The sequence below is a fragment of the Erithacus rubecula genome, assembly GCF_903797595.1.
Source record: "Erithacus rubecula genome assembly, chromosome: 2".
Classification (NCBI taxonomy): domain Eukaryota; kingdom Metazoa; phylum Chordata; class Aves; order Passeriformes; family Muscicapidae; genus Erithacus; species Erithacus rubecula.
This window is the reverse complement of record NC_136685.1, coordinates 64,294,927-64,322,693: the sequence shown is the minus strand read 5'-3', so window position 1 is coordinate 64,322,693 and position 27,767 is coordinate 64,294,927. Positions and strand designations below refer to the sequence as shown.

General features: G+C 40.1%; 1 protein-coding gene across 5 annotated transcripts in view; it reads right to left on the bottom strand.

Moving 5' to 3' along the window:
• Positions 1–6,652: 6,652 nt before the first annotated feature.
• The window catches only part of LOC306813091 (SAM and SH3 domain-containing protein 1-like), a 515,485-nt gene continuing 494,370 nt past the window's right edge, over positions 6,653–27,767 (bottom strand). For all 5 annotated transcript variants that reach the window (XM_079328162.1, XM_079328163.1, XM_079328166.1 and 2 more), the window contains exons 11-20: positions 26,959–27,030; positions 24,493–24,636; positions 22,198–22,333; positions 21,152–21,321; positions 19,834–20,043; positions 18,974–19,124; positions 16,365–16,478; positions 9,957–11,086; positions 9,262–9,393; positions 6,653–8,446 (exon numbers count right to left, since the gene is read on the bottom strand). In XM_079328162.1, the coding sequence (XP_079184288.1) occupies positions 8,186–8,446; positions 9,262–9,393; positions 9,957–11,086; positions 16,365–16,478; positions 18,974–19,124; positions 19,834–20,043; positions 21,152–21,321; positions 22,198–22,333; positions 24,493–24,636; positions 26,959–27,030 (2,520 nt within the window). In that variant the 3' untranslated portion in view covers positions 6,653–8,185. The remainder of the gene's footprint in view (positions 8,447–9,261; positions 9,394–9,956; positions 11,087–16,364; positions 16,479–18,973; positions 19,125–19,833; positions 20,044–21,151; positions 21,322–22,197; positions 22,334–24,492; positions 24,637–26,958; positions 27,031–27,767) is intronic.

Sequence of the window (27,767 nt, the reverse complement as noted above, 5' to 3'; positions counted from 1 at the left end):
ATGCTGAATCATTCTTTATACCTCATTACAACATGGAGGGACTCCAGCTCACTGTTTTTTCCTGCCTCCCTTTCCATGTTGAACCTGGGATCTTTGTGAGGCCCTGAGGAGGTATTCACCAGATCAGTGTCCTGTTAACTGTGTTTTCCCCAGGCCACTTACACCTCTTAGGCTGCATCACAAGCCACTTTTGTTAGTGCATACTCCTAAGTGAGGACCAGACAATGACCAGAACTTGACAAAACCTAGACTTTGGTCTTTTTACAGGCCAAACATGTAGCATGACAGAGGAAGGCAGTAGGATGCACCTCACAAGGATGCAAGGAGTGAGGCTGAATCTTGGTTTACTGTGTATGCAGATAACCATAGACAATGAGCATGAAACAACTCTGAAGCTTTGCCTGCAAGGTTAAACACTGTGCTGCAAACACCTGTCAGCTCCAGGGGAAACATATCCACACACAGACATGCATTGAGTGGAAGCTTGGGCCATTACTTGTGATGTGAATTTGCATGAATCCTCACAAACTCAGATAGAAGCCTCCATATTCCTGAAGCAAAACACAACTGATGTAATTGCTAAAATACACACAAAAGAAAAAAGAAAACAAACAAGGTTTTGAATGCCTTCCAGAGGTTTCCTATGGGCCAAAAAAGCATTTTTTTGACTCATGCTCTCATGTGTGTTGGAAAGCAGCCTGAAACCTTTCCTTACTTTGTCATCAGGCTGGGGACAAGAAAACTGAGAAGGCAGCAGTTGGTCCTAAGACATGTTCTAAAATTAAAAAAAAACTCTCTTTAAAAAGGAAGTGGTTCAATGAATTGAGAGAGCCTCTCATCTCTCATTTCATTAGATGACTTTATTAAGCACGTAAGTGCTTTTTTGTGTAATTGCATTGAACTAAGCCATTCTCCTGCTCTCCAGAAATTGCACTGCTCTAAATACAAAACAACTTCTATACTTCTATTATGTTCATAAGGAAGTGCAGCCTGTGCTGCTCAGTAACAGCAGCAGATATGATTGCAGTGGGGAGGCAGGAGCAGGGCAATCCTGCTTCTCACTATCAGCAGATGTGGCCTTACTCATGTAGCAGCTCGTCTGGATGCAGGCAATTCAGTGCTGCTAAAGGAAAACAAGAGGTATGTAGTGCTTGCCTGTAGTCTCAGTGTGCTCAGGAGTGTCACTAACCTTGCTTTCAGATAGTCAATCTTGCTTTCAGATAGCCAGCCTGAGGCTCACACCTCAGGCTATAGTAGGTGGTGGACAGGATTGCAAGTTTATTTATTTTTTGGCTTTGTAGGATTGCTGGGACCTGCACACACCTGCAAGTTGAACTAACCTTGGCTCTCACTACCAAGCTCATTCCAGTGGGCACTCTGGATATCAGAATGGAAGACAGGCTGCTGTCACACTGCTAGTGCTGTACAGAACAGCTCACCACAGGGCTGAGGTGGCATTGCATGGGGTTTTTAATCAGCATTGAACTCACCAGAGAGACAATCCAGTTCCATTCTTCAAGGCAAAGAAATGATGGTGGTTTTTTTTGCTAAGTGCAAATGGAGCCACTTTAATCAGAACTTTTAAAGTGAGTGCTGGTATTGAGTTACAGCTTAGTAATGCTTCAGTAAAACAAAAAAAAAAATAAATTGTAACTTCCATTTTTAGTACCTGGGGAGTATATATTCATTACCATAGAAGTCAGTGGAGCCAAAGAGAGAAAAAACCCAAAAAACCAACAAAAAACCCCCCAGTAGATTGATAGTCTGAATTCACAAGGGTGTCTCCTTAAAACAGGATTAGTTGACATAAACACCAGTCTTGTTTTCACAAATTTGCACATCTGTGTATGCAATTTGTGGCTAAAAGAAAAAATGCAACTTGTGGGAATTTCAGAAAAGCATATGCATAGTAGCATAAGGAATGTAGAACTTGTCAGGGATGCAAAGGGCTCTGCCTACCTGGGATGGGATCCACCTTGGGAGAGCCAAGCCCAGAACCTCCAAGGCTATGCAGGACTCACCTCAGAGATGGTGACCTTAATCAGATTCAATAAATAACAAGGCTGTTTGGAGTGCAAAATTGTAATCCCAACTTACCTTTCTCTCCTACTCAAACCTGTATAGTCTTGGAAGCAGCTTATCCCATCAGGTATCTTTCTGTTTGACCATAGGCACCCATCTTTTCCATGAACTTCAACTGCAGCAGGTCAAGAAACAATATTTCTTTGAAATAAGATCTATGTTTTTGTTCTAGTTTAAATCTTTTGGGAAGAATACTACTTCTTTAAATGTCCTGAAAAGTTTTTAAAGTGGGCTTGGAGTCTTTCTGGTGTAGAATATTAGAAAGCCTAATTTACACGTGCAAAAATTCTTCTGCTTGGAGACAGGCCCAAACCCAGTGGAAATGACAGAATCTCAGTAAAATCAGAGCTCTGGGGTCAGGACTTGAACAGTATCAGTGTACCTGCAAACACACTCATGCAGGCACATGCTCAGCACAGACTACTTGTGTTGCAGAATTGAAAGAAGCCAAGAATGATATCCACTCATGCAGTGAAAGATCGCAGTGCCTGCAAAAGGGCAAGGCTAGGACACAAGAATGACAGAATCACAGAATGTGCTGAGCTGGAAGGGACCCACAAGGATCATCGAGTCAAAGTCCTGTCCCTGCACAGCCCCATCCCAGGAGTCACAAGTCACACGATTTGTTTTGTACAGCTTCCCAAGTGTTACAAGAGCATATTTCAGTGCACCCCTGAGGTAGCTCTGGTGCTGCATGTAACATTGCATTCACAGCTTCTGAGTCTCTGAGGGCTTACACCTGAACCCTCTGCTCTGCCATAAAGTTTCTTTTTCTAAGTATTAGCAGCAAGAATTTTTAGCACATTTCTCCTACACCTCGTTTTCTGGTGCAAACATATGTGGAAAGAGACCTTCTAGACTAGGGATAGGTACGTATGTGGAGTTTGGTTTTGGCACAAGCTACTGTGGTTAGCTCGCATTTGGATCAAAGAGCAGCGAAACGCTGGGAGCAATAGATGGGGGCTTTGTGTTTCAGCTGCTCCCAACGCAATCCTGGACCACAGCAATCCTGGAAGGGAAGCAGCACTCCTTCCAGCTGCAGCAATGGCAAGCGCCCTGGCTTTTCATGTTGTGCAGTGTTTGTTTTGTTTTTATTTCTGTTTTGTTACTCGAGAGAGCCTTGGAAACAGCGGGTCCCGGCGCCAGCGCCGCGCGCCCTCTGCCGCCGAGCGCCTCAGGGCCCGCGGGGCCGCGCCTCCATCGCCTCCTTCGGCTCCCTCAGCCCATCCCAACCAAGGCTCGCCACGGGGGCAGCGACAGTTCCCCCTGCTGCCCGGGGCAGAAGGACATTCAGATGTCTGCATCCAGCCCAAAAGATTCTTTTGTTTTCCACTTCGTGGCGTTTCCCGAGTTCAGCTTCCGGAACGACTCGTGCAGACACGGCCCCCTCCTCGCCTTGCGGTAAATCCACCACGGATTAACTTCAAGCTGTTGCCATGAGGAGCTGGCAGCACGCTGTTAGGCAGCTAAGCATACCCATTAATTACACAGCAAATTTCACCAGACCAGCAAGTGCTAAACAGTCAGCAAGAAGTTTCTGCAGTGAGCAGGGAGGAAGTGCCAAGAGTCCTGTCCCAAGGCTCCTTTGCCCCAAACCCCGGGCATTGGCATCTCTTTCCAGACTGGAGACATTACCAGCGTCTCAGGAGTTACAGCACCTCACCAGCCAAACGAAGCAGAGCTGCATTTGCAAACCAGGTTTGAAATCCTTTCTTGCAGGCAAGAGCTGTAACTACAGCTCCACAGCATTGTACTCACGGGCCTCCCTCTGCATTCACCTGTTATTAATCATTCCACTGCAAAGGGGAGACCTGGGAGACCTCTCACACATCCCTCACTGAGCCCAGCAGCTGGACATTCACAGGATACAACACAGTTTGGACAGGACTGAGTCACATAATATAATTTAACAGTTGTTTCTAGTCCTGAATTATCAGAGCTTTTGATATTTTAAATTTGTTAAAACTTTTTCTCCTGCTGTAGATATATTGAGAGTGCTTACAAGGAGAGGAACTAGAAGCTTGGTAAGTTACAGGGCGAAGGCCAAAGATATAAGCAAAAAAATGACATCACTGGATGCTGCTACCCAGGCACTAAATAGAGGATCTGTTAGCAAAATTAATAACAACAACAAAAAAGAGAGAGACCATGGAAATTTATTTACTTTTTATCTATGAACAGTATGACATATAATTATAGACAAGTTTTGATACACAGGAAAACCCTTTTGTCAACCATTTTTTTTGCTAAATGAAACAGCACAATAATCTTTACACATTCATATTTTGTTTTTGTTTTTTTTTTCTTTACAATACACAGCTTTCTTGGGTTGAAGCAAACTGCAGGACATATTGAGTACTGGTATATTACAGCTACTTACATCATTTAAGAACAGCAAATGGAGAAAAATAAGTTATTTAAATATTGATTTCATATACAGAAAGTGCAACTTTGTTAGTTGTTACATAACTTGCTTGACAGTTTTGATTCCCCAAAGGGTGTCAATTAATGCTAAAAGTATCTTGGACTGAAAGTATTATTTATTCTAAAAATAATACAGTACAACTGCACAGCTGTGACTTGGTGAATCGACCACTATTGCTGCTCTTAGACATGATGGCCTGTTTGAATAATGCAGTGTTTAATGCTTCTGATCATGCTCCCAGTCTGCATCCACAGCCAGGCTCATTTAAGAGCACAGGGAATTGCCACCTGGGTAGCAGCCCAGGTTATTGATCAAAGCATATGATTATGATGGCATTTGGTAATATTTTGGGCTTGCTGCTTCTATTGTTAAATAGCTGTTTGAGTAACTAAGATACAATGGATAGATACTTAACCTGGTGAGCCTGAGCAGAGCAGATGAGGATTCCAGCAGCAGGTTTCTTCTGTGCTTTCCAAGAGTTAATGAGTGAACTTTTGCTTAGAGCACTGAAGGTTGCAAGAAGATACAAGAGGTTATGGCTCTCATAATGCACCACCTGCCTGGAGAATGCCACAGGTCACTGAAACCACAGCAGGGAAGCTCAAACACTGAGAAGCTTAAGGCTTTTTTTAGATTAGAATATAAACTAAAACTGAAATTCAATTAAGACTACAAAGCACAGTCTTTAAAACAAAACAAATTTTAAAACTCATAAATTTCAAACTGCTCACTCTAGTCCTGATGGTTGTGATTTGATTTCCCTGGGTTACATAATCATTTAAAAAGAATGGATTTACAAAGAGAGTTTGGCAAACAGGTTTAGCTTATTCCCATAATTCTCCTTTTCTTATTAAGAGAGGGGAAAAGTGATTAATATGGGAGAGCTTTATTATATGACTTTTCTTCCCTGCAACACATGGAAATTTGTTTCCTAGTTTATTGCTATAGTCAGCTTGGACTTTTCCCTTGCTCCAGTACAACTGCTGTCCACTTACTTCTACTCTGTTCTGGTCCCTGCCAGCAATCCCAGGAAGTCTCAATACTCTTTCCATCTCCTGCTTACTGATAGTCACCACATAAGCCTCAGAGAGGAACAAGAGAAAAAATAATAATTATTAAAAAAACTTTTTTTTTTAACCTTTTTTTCTATTTTGTTTTAGAATCATAGAATATACTGAGCTACACAAGGGGATCCATCAAGTCCAACTCCTGGCCCTGCACAGCACCATCCTCAAGAGCCACACCAAGTACCTGAGAATGTTGTTCAGACATCTCTGTACTCAAGACAGGCTTGGAGCAGTGACTTTCCCTGGGGAGCCTGTTCTAGTGTCCAACCACCCTCTGGGAGAAGAATCTTTTCCTGTTATCTCCAACCTAAACCTCCCCTGACTCAGCTTCAGGCCATTCCTTTGGGTCCTTTTCCTGGTCACCAGAGAAGAGATCAGTACCTGCCCCTCTGCTTCTCGTGAGGGTGTAGAGCCTGCAATGAGGTCTCCCCTCAGTCTCCTCCAGGCTGAACAGACTCAGCTGTTCCTCACAAAGTTTCACCTTCAGACTCTTCACCATCCTTGTGGCCCTCCTTTGGATGCTCCCTCATGCTAACCTCACCTGGCTTAATGTCATTTTTACAATCTGGTACTGAACTGCACACAGGACCTGAGGCAAAGCTGCACAGATTTTCACCAGCTGTACAAAACATGTCTGCTGTGTGTCTCCTGATTCTGTCATATCAGAATATGCTGCTTATCAGACGTCAAGGAGAGTATTACAGAGCTTTGCTTGAGAACAATTTCAAGTTGCATCAGTGACTTAGGTGCCTTCATCATATGATGTGTGCAGTAGACAATGGTGAAATACAAAATGTGGAAAGTAAACCTAACAGCTATCAATTCTACCAGGAGGCAAATTAATCTGTAGTAAAATCCACTTAAAACATGACCATGAAAGGGCCAATAAGGAATCAGGGAGTAACCACAGTTTTTCATTCATCAATCTGACAGCATTTTATCAGAAGTCATTAGCTCAGTATGAGACTGGGATAACTGGGGCACCAAACAGTGAAGTGCCTTGTCTGGTTTTATACAGTAAATTGATGTCAGAACTGACACTGGAAACAGCCACACATTTCAGGACCTGTGCCCAGGTTTCTATTCTATCTCACTTTACCTGCCATACTAAGTTTGCTCTGTCTTCCATGGAGCATTTGCACTACAAGGAGCTGAAGGACACACCATATATAGACCCCAAAGAAAATGCTGGTCATGTGCTATTCATGATAATTTGTATTTGGTATATAAAATGTGTTCCCAATATAGAAAAATAAAATCTGTCATTAGTCACATATGTGACTGGAACGTTTCACATGGAGTTAGGCAGGAAAATATCATTGCATCATGAAAAATGGTTAATCACATTTGCCAGAACAATGCTCTTTTCTAGTGAGAGGTAATATTAATGCAGTTGTGAGGGATATCAACTGTTCTAAAAATCACAGTGTTCATAAGACTATCTGAGGATTTTCTTGTCCATGCAATGAATTACTATGTCTAATGATTTCTATGGGACACAATTTGCTTTTTCAATGCAAGTGAATTTTCATTTGCAGAAACCCACTGTTTGGAATCAATATGGTCAGGATACCAAGTCAAAGCTGCAGCATAATGATTGACAATATAACACAGTACACAGAATATGATTAAAATGAAAAGCAGTTACATATATACAAGGCAGTATATCTTGGAACAGTTTAGTAACAACAGTAAATGCAGACTGTAGTGAACAAGGAGTTAACCTGACAATTGAAACCTAGCATAACCCTGCATTTGTAAAAGCACCTCTACAACACAGGAGATGTTATGATGAGGCATTTTATAGAAGCTACTTCAGCTGGAAATCACCCTAAATGCAACTTAAGTGTGACAGGTTGAAACAAGGCTTGGGAAATGTGAATAAAGGTAAAGTGAACACTAGGTAACTGCTTAAAAGCTTATTTTAAGGCAAATAAAAAGCTGATTGCTAGAAAGCAGTTATAAAAATTACCTCAGCTCTGTACAAATAAAAAGAAGCTTTCTGACTCTTCATGGATTAGTTGCATTGAAGTGACAGAGATGGACCACACTGAAAACTAATTTCAGTCCATCAACTACAGCCTAGCTGAAGGCTTTGTGGCAACTGGAACCTACACCAAGCAACAGCAAAGATGACTGAGGAGGGCTTTATGTTTAGCTCTAGACTGCTAAAATAAACAAAAGGCATTTGCCAAACAGCTTCTACTGGAATTTGCACCTTGATTTGTAGCTGGTCTTTAGGACTGATTTCAGGTACCTGGAACCTAGATGTACAAAAGACCTGTTACTAATATCACTATCGCAAACTCGAGGAAAATGTGCAAGGGTCCCTTAATTCTGTGAAGCTGTCTGATTTTCAGGCCAACCCTGTGCAGTTTATGAAATAGGAATACTTTCGATGGGAGTGAGGGCAGAGGGAAGTACCACATCTGTTACCTGGTGGTTGCCTCTCTTCTCCTTCAGTCGCCTTTCATATCCTTTGAAGGAGGTTTCTGCCTGTCCTGGGGAGCCACTTGCTTGATCTCTTTAGCTATGTGAAGTAATTAGAGTGATACTGTTTCAGGAAGAAGCAGTGGACTCTGGACCAGGCAATGTCATACTATGGAGCATGTTAAATTGCCTCTGGATCAAGAGGTTTGAAGAGTCTTGCTGCTGCCAGGAGCTTGCTTATGTGCCTTTCCTCTGTGATGCCAGCTTTTTGAAGGCAAGTTTGTGACAGAGAAGGCACTTTGCTCAGTGTGTTGAATCCTGCTTCTGTGAGCAGGCTGGCATACATAGGCAGACCAATGGAAATCAGCCAGTCAGATACAGAGGTGATGAGTCCTGGGGATACAGGTTTACGGCAAATTTCTGTGAGTCCTCCACTTGGAATCTAGGGAGCAAAAAAAGGGAGAACAGAGAACCCGTAATGTTAAATAAACGCATCTGCTTGTTTCACAAGTCTTTTTTTGTTTGTTTTCTCTTCCAAACTAGTAGAATTTCATAGCAGATGTTCTAACTTCTCTCATGTCATATTTGTCAGTATGAGAGTGGTGTGGGCTGAAATGCTCAGATCCCTTGGCCAGAAGCAGTGATAACAATTTTGGCAATATAGACAGAGTGGGCAGTATCCAGCTGCTTGGCTGACTTTCATGTACTATTCTGAATTAGTCTGAGATCAGTGAAGAATGCCCAGTAACAACACTTTTCAGAGTCATCCATTTGATTTCTCAGTAAGGCAAGAGAATACCAATTTTGCCTATTACCTCCTCAGACTGCCCATTAAAAAGCCATTAAAATTTTTCGTGGTTTCTCCCTTCTGATTTTGCTGAGGAGAACTGGACACTAGTACAGTTTAAGAAATGAAAAAGGAGTGTAAAGCCTTTCAAATTTTAATACAGAAGCATTTAAAACATGCCACCCTTAGTAAGTAAGTCACTGCTACCACTGCTTGCAGTTTTCTTAGACTTTTAAGACCATTATTCGGTCAAGAGAGGGCTATCCACTCTCCTTTCCACTACTGACTGTTCTTTGGGACTGGGGGAGGTACCTCCTGCCCCTGCAGTACCTCTACCTATGTTGAACCTGCTGAATGATCATAAGGAGTACTTCTGTACCAGGATTTCTCAAGTATCTCCCTTTACTACTGGTCAGTCCTTTCAAAAGTCTGCTCACAAATAAGAAAATCTGCTTTATGGAAATACTCACGGCCATGCGATGCTGCTTCCTCAGCTGCTTTACCCGGATTTGGTCCATGTTTGTAGCCACATCCTTTTCAGGCTGCTCTAAGTCTTCAGAGTACCTCTGTACCAAAGCCTCAGGAATGCCACAGCGACCATGCTGAATGTTCCCAGCCAGACACAAAAGAGAGAAGACAGATTAAAGGACTGCATTTATACAGACCAAGCCAAACAATGCAAAAAGAGAAATGCAGGATGGGAACAAGAAGGAGCTTTCCTTGAGGTCCCACAACAACTGAAAAAACAATCCTTTCTTCACCCCACAAAAAGTCTCCTTTCTTCACCCCACAAAAAGATGTACTAGTTGATGCTATCAATTCAGAGGTTCTTGGAAACAAAATCTAATCGTTACTTCCTTTTTCAGCTCTACTCCCTGACATTAGCAGAGAAAGTCACATTCCCATGCCCAGTGCCACCAAAGTACCAGTGGTCTGAAAAGATGAAGGTTCAGATTAAGTCTGGGATTTCTGAGTCCCAAAAACCACAACACAAGAATTACTTTAGGCATAAAGTCAGATAGCAAAGACAAACAAGTTATAGAATGTGCAATGTTCCAATGATTGTTGGTTTATGTTACCCACAAAAAAACGACAGATACAATGAATGACAGACTATCCCTTGGAATGCTAGCAGAGTAAAACCACTGAAGTGATTACCACTTACCTTGTCTGAGTATGGTTCTTCAGTAAGATCAATGTCTTCAGACTGCAGCTTGTTTTCTATCACCATTTCCAGATCCATTCCTCTGCTGCAAGAAACTTTCCTTGCTGATGCAGGTCCAAGCTTTACTACATGCTGCTGAACACTAGCAGTCTCTGGGAGCTCCGACAGCCAGGGTGGCAGTGGGCTAGGAGGGCTACTGGGCTCCTGTTCAGAAGATGTCCTATGGACAGGTACTCCATGACAATCAATGGGAGTGGATGAGCTGGTCTTTTTTACTGGCAAACATGGTGCTTCTACACTTGAGTTGTTTCCACTTGTGGGAGGATGATATAATCCATTAGAAAGGCGTTCTCGGCATTTTTTGGCAGGGACAGGTGGCGGCTGAGAAGGATTTTTTGGTTGCATTCTTGTCTCATTTGTGCTTTTTTGCTCAGCTTCTAGACCTCCCTTGAGGACTGGAGCATAATCAGCCCGTGCAAGGTCATGAAAACCTTTACTCTGTATTTCCAGAGGTGTCCTTGTTGCATGATGCATCACTAAGGCAGGCTGAGCTTCACAGTTTTTCAGGGGGAATGGAGCAGGCTTTCCACCTGCAGTCTCCATTAAAGAGCAGTTCAATTCCTTAGCTCTTCCCTTCTGAGAATTAGCAGCTCCTTTGCCCTGCTTAGCCATGATGTCATCTACCTTACAACTGCCTCCATGAGACTGAGGTGGCAAGGCAGAGCCAGTTGCCTTTTTAGCTATATCCAGTGAATCCTGAGGAAAAGAATCTACTTTCTTGTTAGTGTCCTGTAAGTTAGTATTGGGTTCTCCCTGGAGATCATCCAGTGACTGAGATCTTGGCCATGTATCTACACCCTGGGGGCCATCCAGAGTTTCATAGCTTCGACACACAGCAACTGGTAAACTTCTGCGGTTCTTCTTGAGACCCGTGGTGGCTGGAGGCTTGACAGAGCTCTTCAGAGCACGATGTGCACAGCCCAGCCTTTCCTTTTCCCCTGGCTGCAGAGTTTCTATTGACTTGGTCAGGGGAAGCGTGGGATAATTTGATAGCTGGTTTCTGCTGAAATCCCTAAAGCTATGCTCACTTGCTGATTTTGAGGGTGGAAGACAGGTCCTTCGAGTTTTACCTAGAAACAAATAAATCCACCATTTAAAATAAAATTTGCAGCATAAATAATATCCCTTCCAAATGCTTTTGAGACAATGATTTATTCCCTTTCTGGTAATTCTAAATGTTGAAGAACTCACTGGCATTTCAAGCATAAAGATTTGATTTGAATTTCAGCTTTATTAGTAAATGTTATCTGTTAAGTTAAATGCATCCAAAATACTTAATATCCTTTCTACCTACCAATTTCCAGAGATTTGAGGTTTAGCTCATATAAACCTTGTTCAATGCAGAAATACTGTATCCTACAGTTAGAACTGATACCCTATACTCATTGTACAAAGTGGTTTGACAGGCCCCCTGAAATAACTCAAAAAACGTACATTTTTTTCTTCGTCTCTAATTTTAGTATATAAATAATAATGTTAATATTTTTATGAAGTTTACTAGTTCACATAGGATTTTTTAAAAAGACCCTGATTATAAATTTTTAATTATATGCCAATAGTGTTATTTCTTCTTTTAAATAAACACCAAACTATTTGCAATGGCAAAACAAAGAGTGAGAAAGTGCACGAAGACTGATTTTGCATCTCTGGAAAGCTACTTGCAGGGACAGCAGAGTTTTACAGAAAAAGATCTTATGAGATGGAGAAGTGTTTCAAAAAGGAATTTTAAATCTGACTAATGTTAGTTTCAAGTCATAGCGTGTGCTTTTAAGCAGTAGTTGCTTTCTTCTTGTACTGTTTGCCTTCAGAGCTTTATCCTGCTAGAAGTTCAGTGCTTGGCTTTTGAATGACATACACTGTTCATCTTGCATATGACTGAAAGAATGTGTTTAACCTAAAACAATAAATAAAAGCTGTACTGTTCACAGTTTAAGCTAAATATGACCATTTCCCCAAAATTCTAATACAGACACAATCCTACACTGAAGTTGTCTCTGTTTGTGCTACCTTGAGTTCAGGTAACTCAGAGAAGTAGCAGAAAGAACCTCTCTGTCTGCACCCTTCCATGGAGCTAGGCCACCACCTTCTCAAAGTAACTTGCAATCACATTAGAAAGATGCATAAGAAATGTTACATTCATTTTTTAGTGCCTCCAGGCGCTAATGGCAATATTTAATGGAGTGTTCTCTTTCCATTATTCATATTTGCTAGCACATGCCTAACTCGTGCAGTAATTCACCCTGTTGTCTGGGACTTGCTGTCACAGCTCATGCTACAAAATCCACGTGCCTTCTTTTCAATCTGATATGTTTATCAGGATTACACTGATTTTAGGAAAGCCCACACTGGAACCCCAGTACTAAAAGAAAAGCTGTGAAAAACCCAACTGTTGTGCAATATAAGCTCTTGTTGAAGCCATAAGGGTATCCAGTAAGCAGCATTTAATTTCTTTAGAAATGGGGTATGTCTGTGTAAAGCCATTAGCCTGGGAATGAAAAAAAGAAGAAATGAGGAACAGGAAAATGAAGGAAAATAAACCAACAAGAAAAGAGAAATTTTGTGAAAGTAAAATCAAATCTTTACATATATATATACAAATGAGGTGACAATGGGAGGAAGTTCAAAATATTTTGTCTGTAGCACATATAACCACACATACTTTAAGCTCTCTGCTTGTAAATGTTTAAAAAGATATTGCTGGGTTCAATGCTATTGCTTTGTACAAAGGACAGTAGCTGAGAATGTAATTTGTTTGAATGTGATTTAAGTGAAGAGCAGTATCAGGAGGGGAGCTATGATTTATTTCTCTTTTTTCATCTATTCCTTCCTTTCTCCTGTCAGGTATAATTTCATTACGCTTCTGAGACACTAAAACAGAAAGATAGTGTTTCTTGAAAATAGATTTTTTTAAAGTTGTTTTCACAAAGTGGAGAGTTACATAAATAATGTCCACAAATGCAAGATTCCTTACCTTTAGAAAAACAAAAGGAAAACAACCTGAAAAGCTTAAAGTGTATAGCTAGTAAAGTTTAAACCACATTTTTAATGTTGGGATTTTTGATAATAACTCAGTCTTGTGAACCCTTGGTACAGATATGCAGTCTAATGCCTTTCATAGGGCTGTAAACCATAGAGGCATCTCTTACTCAAATATGTGCAGAAGGACACAGATGTCTGGGTAAAAAATAAGACTACAAAAGTGGTCCTTGCACAAAATACAAAGCATATATTATTTCCAGGTTCAGTTCAAGCTACAGGCAATAATTCAACTCTTCTGTTGCATGTTATGGTGCAATTCTTTCTAAACAAAGCACTGTCCACCTCTTGCTACTACCATTCCTTGTCATCATCTGCCTCAGAAGAGAGGGGACTATCTTGAGGAAGCTCTTTGGAGATAGCTACACCAAAAAATTTTCAGCATTTCTTGTAGTATTTTTTTCTTACGGAAGATGGTCCTCAGAAATTTAAGTATGCAAAACCGGACACTGAATGCAGTGTCCAAATCCCACATTTTGTTAACTTCATTTTGGCATCAATTTCTGTGGCTGTATTTGGGGTTCATTTCAAACTACTCTGTTGGCACAACAAAGGTGATGGCACCTCAGACAACAGTGGCCTCATTGCTTTTTCTATTGATTACAAACTAGTAGAAACACACATTACATTGAGCAATGTGGCCACTTGTTCTTTTGCTTCCTTTTCTGACTAATCAGAACTGAATGCTGAAGTGCAGGCTGCCTGCCTGGTACTACGGGAATCTGGGCATCAGTTGCTGAACAAATCAGAGAACACCCTCATCTCAACGTGATAAAGGCCTGGTTTGTCTGATCATTCCAGTCTGCACCTTGCACATGCAATTCTTATCTCTTCATGTGCCCTTGAAAAAGCTACACAATGTAACAAGTAAAGGTTCAAAGAAGCCAGGCATGAACAGGGATGGGAATGACCTGTACAGAATAATTAACAAGCCTTCTCAGACTAGCAAAGAGAGGGCTTGGGAAGGAGTATAAAGACAGAGGTCTTTATACAGATACTGTTAGGTATGGAGGTTCTACAGAAAACCAGGAACATTCATAAAAAGTTTCAAGAAAATTGGTGAATGTCAGGCAACAGCAAATTTTGAAGTTCTTAAATGAGTCATTCCCCAAGACCACGCTGGCAATCATTACATATGCCTGCTCTGTTCTTACACCAGTCTGTAGCTATCTGCTTTTGGCCAGTCCTGAGAGAACCGGATTTCTGATATGGTTTCCAAAGGCACCTTAGTCTGTTGATGCTTGCACACAAACCAAGGCCAATAACTGCACCATTGTCACAAGTGTAAGAGACAGCTTTTTCTCTCTGCCCTGTTTTCATATGGACTAATTGTCTGATCCTGAATGGTTACCTCCTGCACTGGACAGATCACAGACTACGTGCTCCTTGCTCTCTGTGAACTGAAATAAAACCACAATGCTGCTATAAGTACACTGTAGATACCTAGGAGAATATCCAAATATTTCTGCAGTGGAACCCAGAAAAGTGCTTACAAAAGATACTCTGCTATAGTACATAGCAAACCATTTTCTAGACAAAATGTAAGAGCAGCTCTGAAATATTCAACTGATGCCAAAAGATCCAAAATCAGCCCCAAACTGGACACTGTACTAGTCATAATATTATTACCTATAACCATTCCCCAGAAAATCTGAAGACTGGTTTCTTCTCAGAATGCACTTGCTCTTTATGAAGTGCAGATCTTCACATTATGATATTTATACCAGATAAGTGACTATCCTAAATAAGAACAGAATGTATTTTGAAAAAAATATGCATATAAACAACTGTGGAGCATGAACTTTGCAAACAATGTGAAGTACTTTTCAGATTAAATAGCCTTGACAAAATCTCTGAATGAATCAAATGTTCTTTTCATAATGGTTTTCAAAACAAGCACTAAATGCATTTGTGAGCAAAAGATGCAGAAATGCAGCAAGTCATACATAAAAAACAATATAAAAATCATCAGCATTTCACATTCTGGAAAACTCAGACAGAAATATTAGTTTAAATGTAAGTATCCAACCAGACAGGCAATGCCAATTGCTCTCTAAAGGTTTTATTATATTGTTAAAATAAGGAAAATGTACAGGCAGCACTTTAACTTCAGTGTTACAGCTATCATTATGATTGTACATAGAGATAAAAGGAAAAGAAAATTGTCATATATGCCACATATTTAGCTATGATTCTATTCCAGCATGCCTAGTGGAAGAAAAAAGCCTCCCTATTTTCAGGAATTTAGTATACTGTCAATTTCAGGCATTCAGCTTCAAAGCAAATTGCAATTTTCTTCAATAAATGGTTATTTTTAAATGGCAGACTAACAGAAAATGCATATACTAAAAGAAAGATTTTTAGCTCTTATTTTAAATTGAAAAAAACAGCCACTACAGGGGTGTACAGAATTTGTTTACACTGTTCTCGGTTTCTTATTTATGGTGAATGTTAGCAATGAATCCAGGCAGTCTGAGGCCAAGGTGTGGCTCAAATGCTTGGAGTAAAAATGCTCAACTCAGACCTATTTCAACTCTTTTAATATTTCATCCCTAATGACAAGTTTTAGACCATCCCTGAAGTAAAACCTGCTCAGAAAGTACAATAACCTTTTCTTTAGATCAGAGACAGCAATCTCTATTAACATCATCTATCTTGGTAATTTTTTCAGTGCATTACCTTTCACGGATGCAGAATAAGGCAATGGGAACTGATACCATTAGCACTTTTTTCATCATTTATTTCCTTGCCAAATTCTCAATAACTTATCTTTTTAGTGTTCATACACTAAAAAGTCCTAAATCTCTCCATCTGGGTTCTGATCAGAGGACAATGCAACATGCAACCCAAAGCAAACAAAAAAATATCGCCTAAAATAGAGAACATTTTTTCTTAACAGCTTTTTTATGGTTTCAAAATAAATCCTCCTAATCTCAGTAAAGTTCAGAGACTTCTCCATTGGTGGTCTCTTAGACTTGGGACATCAGTGTGCAACCAGGGCAAGCCCCATAAGGCACAGTGGCATGAGAATATGACTGGGAGTGGAGAAGGCAGAGGAATGGCAGTGAGAAAGACTATTGCTTTAGGGTCATTTGTGAAATGAGATCTGCTTCCTACTAATGCAAATAAATAAATTAGCAACAGTAGCAGTGAAAACCAGTGGCTCAAGACAAGAGGGAAAGAGGTAGTCAGAGCAAAGGACAAAGTTAAGTAGGAAGTAGCTTGTATTAGCTAGGAACAGGAGCAAAAGTCTGTGAAGTTATCTACTGAAAAGACTGCAGGAACTAGAAGGCTCATTGCTGTAACCATTACCATTCTCCAGGTTTTCACTGCTTTCGTAGCAGCCAGAATCCCGAGGAGAGCATCCGGTGAGGCCCTGGCCTTCAATGAGAAGTTTCTCCTGAGATCCTGACTGGTCGCTGTTACCTAGAGGATGTGAGAATACAGTGAAAAACAGGCAAACAGAAAATGCAGCTGAACTTCTCAACCTTCCATTTCAAACACCATCATCTTGTGTGTCCAGAGAAGGGCAACATAGCTGGTGAAGGGTCTGGAGCACAAGCCTGATGAGGGAGCTGGGGCTGTTGAGCCTGGAGAAAAGGAGGCTCAGGGGACACCTAAATGCCCTCTAGAATTGCACTGTTGTAGCCAGGTGGGGGGTTGGCCTCTTCAGCCAAGCAACAAACAATGGGACTACCTCAAGTTGTGCCAGGAGAGGTTTAGTTTGTGAATTAAGAAAAATTTCTTCACAGAAAAGGTGATCAGGCACTGGAACAGGTTGCCCAGGGCAGTGGTTCAGTCACCATCACTGGAGGTATTTCAAAGATGTGTAGATGTGGCCCTTAAACAGGTTTAGTGTGGACTTGGTTGAACTTGCTGTATCTAAAAGTCTTTACCAACCTAAATGATTCTATAATCTTTCATTCTGTACTACATATATCAGAAAAGAGGGAGCATTAGAAAAAGCCATCACAAATATTGGAAACATTCATCCTGTTTGGTAAATTATTAGCAACAGCCTTAGCAAGAGTGTGAGGGAGCAGCACGGTTACACAATGAAAGCAGAATGGAATTCCTGTGCTCCTCAGCTGCCTTGGGGCCAAGTTCTACAACCTACCAGCACAGAAATTTATTTAAAATGACTGTGTCAAAGTTTTTTCTAAGATTTAAAAAAGCCTCTAACACCCAAACCAGAAGAAAAGAACTGAAAAGAACCAAGTCAAGTGAAACTTGACTTCTAACTCTGAATTACGTTCCAGAAGACCTGGAAGAAGGACTGGGACTGAGTCTGGCACATTTGATACTGTCCCCTAACAAAGGCTGAAGGGACATGAAGGAGACTAATGGTGCCAATTCCCTTCTTCCTTGGTCTATGTAAAAAGCCAGCACTCAAATGTGGTACATTCAGCTTGCATACACTAAATTCCAGGAATACACCCAGAATTTTTGTCAGAAATCATATTTTGTAAAGAAGCTAAATCTTAAATCTGGAGCTGAAAATACAGAAAACCAGTGTCATGATACAAGGATACAGTTTATGCTGTGGTATTTTTTTCCCCTGCAATAAAATGTCAGAAATGGCCACTTCAATTCCTACTCTAAAAACATGAAAGGTAATCATGAGCTGGAACTCTGTGCTGTTGCCCCTCCCAGATTCCATCTGTCTGGCCTCCACTTCTCTTTTTCCTCATCATCCTGACTTGGAGCTGGAATTTGTACTTTCCAACCATTGAATCTTCAAGTTTACAAACCAAAATTGAATGGTGCTGAAAAAAATTATTACATAAGGGAAGTTTAGCGTTCTAAATAGGTCTGCAAATAATGAAGAGAAGCTCATCTTAGGTGACAATAAGCTACTCTGATATAAGTGAAAAACTAATTCTGCAACTGCAACTTTATTAGGAGCTAGAGAAGGGCAAGGAAAGAGTGGATGCCTCTTTGGGAAATGAACAAGAAAGCTACACAGGCCACACAGCACTGCCTAAAGATATTCACCACACATATTGCTGTAATTGAATTAAGCATTTCCCACTTAATAACAGCTGTTTAAATTCCTGCTAAGGCAGTTCAAGCTAAAGCATAGGAATTTGCACAGAAGCAGCTGAGGAAGCCCTCACACAATCCTTTCTACTGACTGCTGGGTGAATACCAACCTTCTACTGACACTTGGGAATGAAGGAAGAATTCAGCAATGTCTTAGGCTGCTGCAGCTAGGCTCTGCTTACTCCTGTGCAGCAAAGACCCCTTGCATTTGACTGCCATGGCTTATTCCACTTTCCCTTATCTTTGCAACCACTTGCCCAAGATGGTATGTTCAGTGAGCAAAACTGCACTGTTTTGCAGTCACTGGGTCACTGTTTTTCACTCTTTGCACTCAACTGATGTATTTATTTATTCCCTTTGAAAATTGCTGTATTGTCATATACACAACCTGAAGCTAACTTTACAATTCTGCAATTAACTGTCCAAGAACTAAAAGCATGTGCAGATGAAATTAAGTCACATTACATTTCTCCACAGACTTCTGCGCTTTGATATTTTTTTTTACTCTTGATCATCTTAATCTCTTCCCTCTAATCTGGAAATTTCTTCTTTCCTATTCTTTATGTCTCAGCCTCCTACTTTGAATAGGTTATCCTTATTCTTGAACATCAGTATTCTTAAGTGTCATGTGTTGCACACTTGATATTAATAAAATAAATTGGGTGGCAAGGCTTATATGAAGAGTAATTGCACCAGAACCAAACAAGTCTTAAGTCACCTCAAAAATCTAATGCTACACAGGATTACCCTGGAAATAACTGTATCAGGAAAAAAAAAAAAAAGATCAAAAATCCTGGAACAAGTTTTCTGCTTTAAGGGGTTCACAAGGTTCTTGGCAGAGCTCTGGTAAAACAGAAAACCTCAAACATCCCACATACTATCATATTCCTGAAGAAGTTCCACTGCTGTGAGGAGAACAGCTCTGTGCTCAGGATCTCGGATGTTCAGTTCATCCAAGTCTTCTTCTTCTAAAAGCTTAAATGTATCCAGGTCTTCATAACCATTGAACAGAAAAGTGGGCATGTGCTCCTGCACAAAGGAAGAAAAAACAAGAAGATTGGTAAGACAACATATTTATTCAACTTATTTTGTCAATAAAGATACTAAAAGAGATTTTTGCAACCAGCAAGAAAAGCAGTAAGTTAAATAAGTGCAAACCAGTGCACAACAGCAAAATTATAACATTATCATTTGCATAAACAGTGCTCTGAGTTCAGGGAGGTAGCTGTGCCAGAACTAGAACGCTGCATGTACTGTTGTGCTTGGAATGCAGTGTGCTAGATGGCCTGGCTATCATGCTACCCAAAGGCACAACATGGCTTGGCTCTTTATGAGGGGAGAAGTATGAAGAGCGAATGACAGCCACATCAATTTATCCCAAGCACTTCTGAAGAGAAACACAGAAAAAATGTCCCCCTTAAAGGTAGCATAACTATTGTTATTTTACACTTTTTGCTTGCCTCTGGGGTGTGCTAGCCTGTGGTCACATGTGCAACGATTTTCAGTGTCTGAGTGCACACGCCTCACAGCCTGTGGCACTTCATCAGGCCTGACAGGCAGTTCTGCCTGGCTGCAGCTATTTTCACTCTGCACCCAAGACCCGATTCTGCTAAGCGGTGCCACAATCCTTAGGATTATCAATCTGGTGTGCAGCTTCCAAAACTAACAACTCCAAAGCTGTGGTCCCCTTCCTGCAAGCAAAAGTGAAAGGGTAAGCAGAGAGAGAGAGAATTTGGACCTTCAAATTGATGCGATCCAAGAGATCCTCGACTGACTTGGGCTGGGGCGGTCTGCTTTTTCGACGTCTCCTGGTGGGCCGCTTTGGCTTCTCTTCCTCTTCATTCAAAACATCCACATAGATAAATTTGAAGGTGCCAACTTTGTTGTTCAACAAACCCATCCAAGTGCCCATGGGGGGTTTGCTGATTATATCAATGATGTCACCTTTCTGCAGATCAAAGAAGCAAGAAATCCATTTAGCTTTCTGACAGATATTTAAGCAAACACACCCACTTGGATTTCCACGTACATGAGATGGACAACACACTTCAGTTTTCAAAAGGTTAACCACAGCTTTTGCAAAAATGTCTGTAAAGCTTGTTTTACAAATGGAAGAGAAAGTAATTAGGTGATATGCCTCAGACCACAGAGCAAGTCAACAAAAGATCCTGGGATGGACCCCAACTGTCCAGATTCACAAACCTGCTGACATCTCTGTAGAGCATCAGTGCTGTTTGGTACAAAAGTCCCTATGCTTGCAACTACCTGAAATTGGTGCAAATAAGAACATGCTTAGTGTATATGAGCAGAATTTCAAATCAGATCTCCTGAGCAAAGGAAGCCAATGCAGAAGCAACCAATAAAGTTGCTTTTCCTAATGTGCCCCTGACCATAGTGAAGAAATGGACACACAACTGCTTTTGCATGCCTCAAGAGATTACCTTACACACATTTGCTTTAATAGGAATTAGCTGCCCTTGGAATTTTAAGTAATGAATATAAGTAGTCAGATAGTTTGAATTGAATATAGCACAACTAAAAATAATTAAAGACGATATCCAGAAAAATTAAAGGGGGTGACCACTCAGTTAGCAAAGTATTTCAGTATTAACTCAAACCAAGTTATGTTAACTGAAATGCCTTTAAGAGACATTGTGTGCAGGTGCATGCACATTTCTTCCAAGAGTTCTGAAAATTTTTCCATTGAGGATTATTTCATTGTGGCAGACAAAGTACTTTTCCAATCTTTCAAGCAAAACCCTTGCAAAATGGAAATTCATGGCACATCTTTAATTTTCCAGAAGCTAAAGATACAAGTCTCTTTCCATGGATGCAGAGAAACACTAGTACCTATATTATAAAACATTTTGCTGTAATTCTATAATTGCTATATAAGGAAATCTTAAATGTTGGTTAAAGGGCTTCCAAAACACATATAAATTCATTAAAAGATTAAGAATTCTATAGTTATTGTAAAAAGGGCTTAATTTAGAATTTTTGCAAAACACAGATTTTTCCTTAAAATTTTTTTCCTTAAAAACAGGTATAGCTGGTACCTTGAGCTTCAGAGAATCTGTATCATAAGGACTTGGAGTAAAATCAGTGTGAACCCTGGCTCTTCCACAAAAAGGTCCTCTGTAAGGAGGCTCTTCATCATCACCATCTTCTGATTTCACACTCTCCCTGTTGCTGGTTGAGGAATCTGTTGTGCTCACTGTCTGACCACCTGTGTGAGAGAGACAGTGTTAGTTCACAAAAAAAGTTTCTTTGTGAAGAAGCTTCATAAACAGAGACAAGACAGAAAATGGGTTGTCTTTCCACAAAACATGGTAATCGAACTTGAAACTTCTTAAATGCCACTATTTCTTATACACACATGTGGATGGGATAGTTAGCAAATCTACTCTGCACTCCTGCTTTCCTGAATTCACCCCTCAATACTTAAACTAGAAGCTGTTTAACAAGTGTCTCATCTATGGTACACCCCAAGAGATTGATGACATCTTCCTGGGAAGTTTTGCTCATAAAATATTTGTGAGGAAAACAAGCTCTGAAACCTGCAAGGAGGTTTCAGAATCCCTCTATAGTCCACAAATTTGGTGAATAGTGTAGCAAGTTCACAGCATGTGTGTTTCATTTAAGCTGTCTCTTGTAGAGGCAGTCTAAAGCAGAGTTTTAAATACTACTCTTCCTTTAATTAGTTAATGAGAGAAACTCAAGGTTTCTCTCGAGGAAGTGTGTAAGGCCCATATGGAGTGCTCAGGAGAAATGCAGTGTAAAGAAGAGCCAGTTTACTACTTGATCAGTAGGAAACAGGTTCATTATTACATTTTTATTAGAATATTTATATTGTAATAGCAGGGCCCAGCAGACAGGAAGCAGGATTTCACTTTTTCAGGATTCTTTATAAATAAAGCAAAAACCCCCCTGTCTTTGCACCAAAGAGCTTATATTTCTTTGTAGATCCCTAATGACTAACCCATCAGCCTTTCCACATTTTAACCACTGTTTCTGCTTTGGCTTTCTCGGATTCTGCTTACAGTGGAGATCTCTGCTCCCTGAAGCCACAGAAATGGAGCAACACAATTACAACTGAACTTACTCATTGAGCTCTGACCGCTTAAGGAACTCCTCAGGCTCTCCACTGAGCCACCAGCTTTCAGCTTGGGTTTGTCCAGGGAGTCAGTGTCTGGGGGTGGTGACTGCGGGGAGCCTGGCACAATCCCAGGGCTGGACTCCTGAAAGAGATTGGACCATTAAAGTCTGGCAAATGAACTTGTTAGGAAAACTCGTTGAGTTTGATAGGCACTGAGAGGAGCTGCTTGTCCACCTCAAAGGAAAAGGATTCTGTTTCCCTGCTCTTTACCAGGCAGGCTGAAAACTTCTGTCTACTTATTTAGCAGTACCCAGCTGTGGTAGAAACTCCACTTTATTAGGCATGATAGTGGTGATGAGAGCAAACAGACCAGTCTGAAAAAGCATTTTAAGTAGAAGAAAAAACCTTACACAGTACTCCCAATTCAAGGGTTTTCATGACACATGATATTTTTGTCAGCAGTACTTGCAAAACAACTAGTGCCAAATTCAGGTTTCTGAATCATGATTTTATACAAAGATGAACACAAACTACTGAGACAATGCAAGTGAGACATGAAGCAATGTTTTTGGTTTTGGGGTTTTTTTCAGTGAATTTTTTATATCACTGCTCATTTACCTATAAGAACAAAAACCAGAATTAGCTAGAAAATGCAACCTGTGCATAGTACAAATCCTCATAAACATAAATGCATAAATATATAAAAGATTTTGCGACATGTGTGTCCTGGTTGCTACAGTGTGCAATAGTTGAGACAATTTCTCTTTTCATTTAGTTAAGCATTACAGAAAACCAAAAGGGTCTTTCTTAAACTGAAATTCTGTCAGCCTTTGTGAAGCACAGTTAAAACAAAGCAGCAGATACTTGTGGCTAGCATAAATTTTGCTTGTTTTGTTGCATGCAGTAAGAGATATTGGAACAAACTTTGAGTCACGATGCCTGAAAGTTATAAATATTCTAAAACAACTGTGCCATAAAGTTTGAAAACAAAAGAACTGTAGCTTGCATACAAGAGTGTTTCATGGAGATATATGGCCATAAAACTTTTAGATGAACACTATAATTTGCATACTGCAGAATTAGGAAAATCTCATCCCAGCCTATGACTTCAGAGGCTAAGTCAATCTTAGAGAGAGAAAGAGACAAAGAGCAGAAGTATTGCTAAATCACTGTAAAGCAATTTCTCAAAGGATCCCCTTTTTTGGCAGACTTTGCAGAAGCACGCTGTAAAGCCAGTGAGACACCAAACCATCTTCTCATCAATAGCAAATCATGTTACACCTTAAAATATTTTAATGGCAAGTTTATTTTAAAATAACCATACGTGTAGCACTGCCCCAGTTATGAGTATGGCTAATAAACAGTTCTGCAGGAAAGGAATTCTGTAGTCACAAAGTATGGCATAACACTGCCCACATTTCTGCCTCTTGGTGCCTCTGGATTCTTCAGTCTGGGGTTGTTACTATGAGTGTAATGAACAACTCCTTTTACAGGCACTAAGGCTTTGCATTAAGAGCAAATCTTCCCTCCCCAGTTTCCCATGGCTGCGAGCATCCCGAGCCCACTTGGGGGCGGTGTTAGCCAGGAAGAGCTCTGCTTTCCCAGCGGCTTTCCAACCTACTCCTTACACAATCCCAGTGGCAAGCCCGGTTTTAAACAAATGCCAAAGATTTTTGACACTCTGCTAAAGGAAAAGAGAAAAAGACAGCAATTGTTTCTAGGCCACTGAAATTCAATGCCTAATTTAGAACTAATGTACTTCAGGTTTGCCTTTAAGAATAGACTATAAAAATCTGTAATGAAAGAATAATAGGAAAATCTTCTGACAGATGCCCCTTTCTGACTAGACTGTGCCTGTTTTTAATGGGCTGCTGCACAGGGCAAGCTAAGATGGAGAAAGACCAGTAATAGCAGAGAAGAGCTGTGTATGTGAAGTTATGCTGGGAATTTAAACTAGGGTGTAAATTGCAGATTAAATATATGACTGCGACCCTGTGTCACAGACTGGTTCCCTTAATAAATTATGATAGAAAAGAAATGGAAATAGAGAAGTGAAGTGTGTAGTGCCATCAAAGACAGACTTCTGATGAGCTACTTAAATGAAAATCTGAAAATGCATTTTCCATGGTACTGGCATCTATAGGAAGCCATTTCACAGTGAGGGATTTTATAAGAACATAGGAATAAGTCACACCATATAATCTTGTTAGAAATTTCTTCAGAGATGCCTTGATGCATGGGAATCAATACTGATTATCACTTCTCCATTATTAAGTGGATTCCACTGCAGACCTTACATACCTGCTCAGACAAAGAGCTGCTGTATTTTTTTGACATCCTTTTCTTCATGGTTTCTTTTACAGACTTCACCTTTTTGCCCAGAGATATACGGGAGGCAGAGGGTGATTTGATCACTTCTTTATAAACAAAGTCTCCTTCTTTGCCCTGCAAAATAAAACAGGGCTTAAGCCTTTAAAATAGAAGAGCCATTTTTCCCCTCAGCCAGCAGTTATTGCAGAGGTGCCCAGGTAGACATAGGAAAGCAGTAACAGTGCCCTGTTACTGCTCCAAATTCACTGTTGAGACCTTGTGCAAACCACTGTAGCAGTCCATTGTAGCTTACTCTTAAGGCCTGATTTGTCAAGTTTTTTTTTAAAGTCTTGTGTGTAGACATGTTTTGATCTGATAGAAAATCCCACATTTCAGGCTAAGCCTTTCTAACAGGATACACAATAGTAGTTGTGGCTCATGTTGGTCTATACTACAAAGAGTTTAACAGGAATAAAGATACCTCTGAGATACTAGCCAAATATATATCTCTGTATGTGTGTGTGTATATATATATGTGTGTGTGCATCTACATTTGGTTATCCAAATTTACTTTTTATTTTTGGACATGCATTCTACTAACCTCTGTGGTTTTACTGTGGACCATAAAAAAAGAAAAAAAACCAAAAACCAAACGCCACAAAAAAAAAATGTACTAAATCCATCAACCATGGTAGGTTAAACTTGCACTGCTTTTTTAAAGGTACACAACAGGGTAGTGACAAACTAAATTAGCTGGTTCCTATATAGTGGAAGACAAAGCTGATTGGAATTAATTTAACCTTTTCTAAACCAGCTTAAGGTACCAAGCACTTACTTATGTCACACAGTTAACACAGATCAGCTGATCTTTTACCAAACTTGTTTGATTCAGCCCTTATTCCAAGCAGGACATTAAACATGGTCTTATGCTCCACTGTGTTTCAGGAACCACAGAGCAATGCAGCTCTATTGGATGTACTCCAGCGCTCTCCATTGGCAAGGGTGTACCAAAAATCACAGCACAAAAAAGCACAAAAAATCCATCTGGCCAAAGAGATTGACTACTGAGTTTGGTCTCTGACTTGGTTAAATTTAGCTACAAGATAGCAAACCCTAAAATAAATGTACACTATATTGTACATTCAAGATTTATCTTTTTATCTTCATTTATGTATGTTTTCCACTTCATCAATGTTCTGACAAAGCGTTTCTCTGAAATTCAACTGATACTTCATTTCTGACAATATGTTGTTTTTCCCCCTCAAAGTTGTTCATAATTACAACTTCTTTGGTAATTTTGGTCTTTTACCAGAAATTAAGGACAGCTTTTGGCCTAATATTTTCTGAAAAAACCCTTCTACTTAATGGACTTATATTTTCAAGAAAAAAACCACTTTAATCTGCATATATTGTTCTAGTGCACTGCATCTCTCCCACTACTGATGCTCCCAGGGATAAATATAACATTGAGACTTCACACTTTCTTATATTAAAACCAATCTGATCAAAACAAGTATCTATGTTTAAAGATAAGCCCTGTAAGTTCAGAAGTTAATTTGTTTACCGAGTTGAAAATTGATGAGTGAACGAACCACGCACAGATGTAGCAAATTTAGGGGTAATTTCTGATATTTAAAAAAAATAAGGCAACAAAAAAACATGCCCAAAAACCCCAGCTGACATAAAAAATAATATAATGCTGGCATACAAAATGGTTGACAATTTAGACATAAGTGGACAGAAAAGTTATCAGATCCAATGCTGCAACAGAAAAGCATATATGGGCAAAAGGAAAAAAATATGTTTGCAATTTCATTTGATATAATGTTCTGGCTCATTTCTGTTCTGTTATTTTTGACCACAGGCCAACCAACAGTAACAGTGGGATCAAGATGACTAACATAAAATGGAATTAAATCTCAGGGGAGATGAGTGTGTTTTTTTTAAACTCAAGAATGCTCTGAGATCAATTGCACAGCACCCAGCACAATGGGATCCTGGTCTACTCCAGAGCTCTGAGATACAATGAGAAAACTAATAATGAACTTCTTACATAATGACTTCCATGCAAATAATTTGCAGATCTTCAGCAAAGTTAGCCTCTTCATTCCAAATAGTAAATATTTTTACCAAGGAAGGATAGCAAGCACATGTTTTGCCTTGGGTGATGCTCTGAGGAAGTCAGATACAAGAATAGCCCACAGATGTGCCCCTAGATCTGTACTTTGATCACTTGTTCCTACTTTTTTACACATACTGTATATAAATACTTAAACACACATGGATATGGGTGGGTATGTTATTCTCAAAGCTAAAGAAGTTTGAGGTTAAAAAAGATGCTCTGTTTTTTTGGATCCCCAAACTATTATTACAGACCTAAATTACACTTCAGTCTATTATAACTCTGCTGTGCATTTCATTTTATGCTATTTCAAGTCTGCACCTTCTCAAACTCACCATTTGGTCAGAACTGTTTCCAATATGAAGGGAACGATTTGTCAAATCAAAGCCTCCAAAGCTACAGGTTCTCTGCAAAAAAAAAACCAAGGACAGATAGTTTTATCCCCATGATTTGCTCACTTAGAACATCTGTGATTTGGAGAACACCAATTAAAATACAAATGTCTGCAAAAATGGAAAGAAACAAACAAACGAAGGGATGAGAAATTATAAATCAGGGATCTGTTGTAAAGCAATGAGTCTGTCTTTTCCAGAGACAACTCCTTGGCCTAAGGTCTGCTGCTGTTGAGTCATCTACTGCCTACTCCTCTTTTTAAAAAGAAAAAAGACTTTTTGGTCTGAGGAAACTGTTGATCTTATGCATCAAGTTTTCCAAGGTGCTGGCAACTCCATCTCTTCATTCCCATCTGCCTTCATAAAATAAGTCACAGCAGCACTGAAACAGAGAACCACCAATCTAAATCTTTTAAAGCATTGAATAACCTACCTTCTGAATGGCTGCATTTCCATTGAAATACAGGGAATCACTGGAAGCCTAGTAGGGTAAGCCCTTGGTAAGAGGAGGGAAAACTCAGCCCTGCTATCCATAAGCATTGTGTCCCCAGAGACTTAGCAAGCCCTGATTCCACATTAGCCACTTCCAGCTTTTTCTTTGCAATCCAAGGGTAATAAACCTGACCAATGACCAACTAGCTGCACAGCACTCAAGTAACTGGCCTTGGCAGGAGTCTCATGGGGCAATGCAGGGAAAGGAAGGTATGGCCATTACAATTAACTTGCACAACTTCAGCTCTGGGCTCCGAGTG